The sequence below is a fragment of the Stegastes partitus genome, unplaced genomic scaffold (genome assembly GCF_000690725.1).
Source record: "Stegastes partitus isolate 25-593 unplaced genomic scaffold, Stegastes_partitus-1.0.2 Scaffold1510, whole genome shotgun sequence".
NCBI lineage: Eukaryota > Metazoa > Chordata > Actinopteri > Pomacentridae > Stegastes > Stegastes partitus.
The window spans coordinates 51,140-53,615 of record NW_007579241.1 but is presented as its reverse complement, the minus strand read 5'-3'; the positions used below and the strand labels follow the sequence as shown (position 1 = coordinate 53,615).

Below are 2,476 nucleotides of genomic sequence, written 5' to 3'. Positions count from 1 at the left end.
TCATTAAGCACAGGTGTGACTACCTGCATGAGTTTCCTCCACTGAATGCTGCTCTGCTGCCATGTCCTCTGTCAGTGTTTTATTGTGAAAGCTGCTTTAAACATGTGTACTTGCTAACAGGAAGTTGTCAGCACGTGTTCAGGACTCAGTGGCATTTCATTTTATTTACAGTGTTCCTGATGATATGCTCCATGTGTATTCATGACGTGGACAAAACGTGAAGAACACTTTTAGATGTGAACAGTTTGCATGTTTGTGCTTCACTGGTTGTATTAAATGGTGGCTGTTGGTTCGATTCTGGTTCTGGTGTCAGGTGTTGAGGCTGCAGTCGGCTCTGGATGAATCTCAGCTGAATGAAAAGCAGCTGAGGCACAAACTCGACGTCCAGACTGAGACGCTGAACAACAAGATGGAGGAGCTGCGAGGTCTGAACGAACAGACCCAGAACTCCACGACGTCTGAGGTGGTGGAGGTCCAGATGAAGGTCATGGAGCTGGAGGACATCAAGGTGAGGAGAGACTGAACATCTGGACTGAAACTCTAAAGTTGAGCCTGAATCAGCGCCACAGTCCGACCTGTGGAGCTTCTAACCTGCTGACTGTGCTGTTGGACCTCCTGTCGGTTGCAGGTGCAGCTGGAGCAGACTCTGCAGGAGGCTCAGTACCGACAGCAGCAGCTGGATCTGACCAACAGCAGCCTGCAGCGCCACCTACAGAGCGTCACTGATGAGAAGGAGGAGCGAGAGAAAGAAGCTGTTTCCTGGTTTAATGCTCTGGAGGTCAGAGAGGAGTTCATCTTCATAGAGTTCATACGGCTGAAGGTTCATTCCACCTAAAACTGGACTTAGTCAGTTCTAACACTTGAGCTGCTCCTGAGGAAACAGTACATTACATCTGGTTTGTTTCAACGTGCTACACTTTAGCTCCATCTTTGTCCAAACATCTGATCAGATGGTTTCACGTTCAGCTGTAGCTCGTGGCCCACAGAACCTGAGTCCGTCTCAGTTTTAGCTTCAGGTGATGAATCTTTCATCGGATTCTGGTAATGATGTCTGTCTTTGTGTTTCCATGATGTCAGAAATCTCGTGAGGTGAACCGAGACCTTCAGGTCCAGTTGGATCAGGTTCTTCAGCAGGCCCAGGATCCAAACAGCAAAGGGAACTCTCTGTTCGCTGAGGTAGACGCCAGCAGGAAGCTCTGCTCATTTAAACTGAGAGGACGGAACCCAGACTCTGGATGTTTAAATGAACGGCACTTCTCTGGAACCCCAAAGTTCTACAGTTGACAACATGCAGCCAAAAAGTTTAACTGAATCTAAAATCTGTGTTGAGATGTTCTGGTTGGTTTCAGCTGGAGGACAAGCGAGCAGCGATGGAGCGACAGCTGATCAGCGTGAAGGTTCAGCATCAGTCGCTGCAGAAGATCCATGCCTTCAGCAAACAGCAGATGCAGCGCATGAAGGTACTGGATAAAACATGAGCTACATGTTCCGCCTGTTCACAGCTGGTTCATGACAGTGTGGCTTGTCCAGGTCCAGATCGCCACCCTGATGCAGCTGCAGGGCTCCCGGGCCGACCCGGCCCAGCTGGAGAGGCTGCAGGCCATGCTGTCCGAGAAGAACGGAGAGATCCAGAGTCTGATGACCAAACTGCAGAGACTGGAGAAGGTGGAGGTGAGAGCTATGAGCTAACACAGTGTTTAGCTCAGCAATCTGTCAGGAACTCTGGTTAACTCTATGAATCCAGACTTTCTCTGTATTAGCAGCTCAACAAAACCTGAACCCAGTCAGAGGCATCAGCAGGTGTTCATCAGCCTTCTTAGTGAACCAGGTTTTCTTCTCCAGACTCTCATTGAAGGAGGCGTTTAACGCGTCATGTGACTCTCCTGCAGTGAACGGACCAATCAGGTTCCTCCTGCTCCAGCCAGCAGCTTGTTCTCATGAGAACAATGAGGAACATCAAGAACTGTGACTTTAAAGAGCTGCTGCTGGAGATGATGCAGGACAGGAAGCTGCTGGAGACCTGCTCACCATGTGGTCACTACGGATGGTCCTGATCAATGCAGCTGGTTATTGATACCTGACAGCTGGTTATTGATCACTGACAGCTGGTTATTGATCACTGACAGCTGTTATTGATCACTGACAGCTGATTATTGATCACTGACAGCTGGTTATTGATCACTGACAGCTGGTTATTGATCACTGACAGCTGATTATTGATACCTGACAGCTGACTATTGATCACTGACAGCTGACTATTGATCACTGACAGCTGATTATTGATCACTGACAGCTGATTGATACTTGACAGCTGCACATTAAAGCTGTTAAACTTCTGCATCAGCAGCTGAACACATATAGGTTTCCATGGCAACAGGATGCCTCCAGTGTGTCATACTGTAGCTGCTTCCTTCAGTGTTTCAGTAACGTCCAGATCAGCAGGTTTACAGAGAAAACATCATCATCAGGATCCAGT

General features: G+C 48.3%; 1 protein-coding gene across 2 annotated transcripts in view; it reads left to right on the top strand.

Annotated features, from left to right (window-relative positions):
* spdl1 (spindle apparatus coiled-coil protein 1) overlaps positions 1-2,476 on the top strand; it is an 11,118-nt gene that overhangs the window by 1,598 nt on the left and 7,044 nt on the right. For both annotated transcript variants that reach the window (XM_008300199.1, XM_008300198.1), the window contains exons 3-7: positions 314-508; positions 629-778; positions 1,078-1,176; positions 1,350-1,460; positions 1,531-1,671. In XM_008300199.1, coding sequence (XP_008298421.1) covers positions 314-508; positions 629-778; positions 1,078-1,176; positions 1,350-1,460; positions 1,531-1,671 — 696 coding nt within the window. The remainder of the gene's footprint in view (positions 1-313; positions 509-628; positions 779-1,077; positions 1,177-1,349; positions 1,461-1,530; positions 1,672-2,476) is intronic.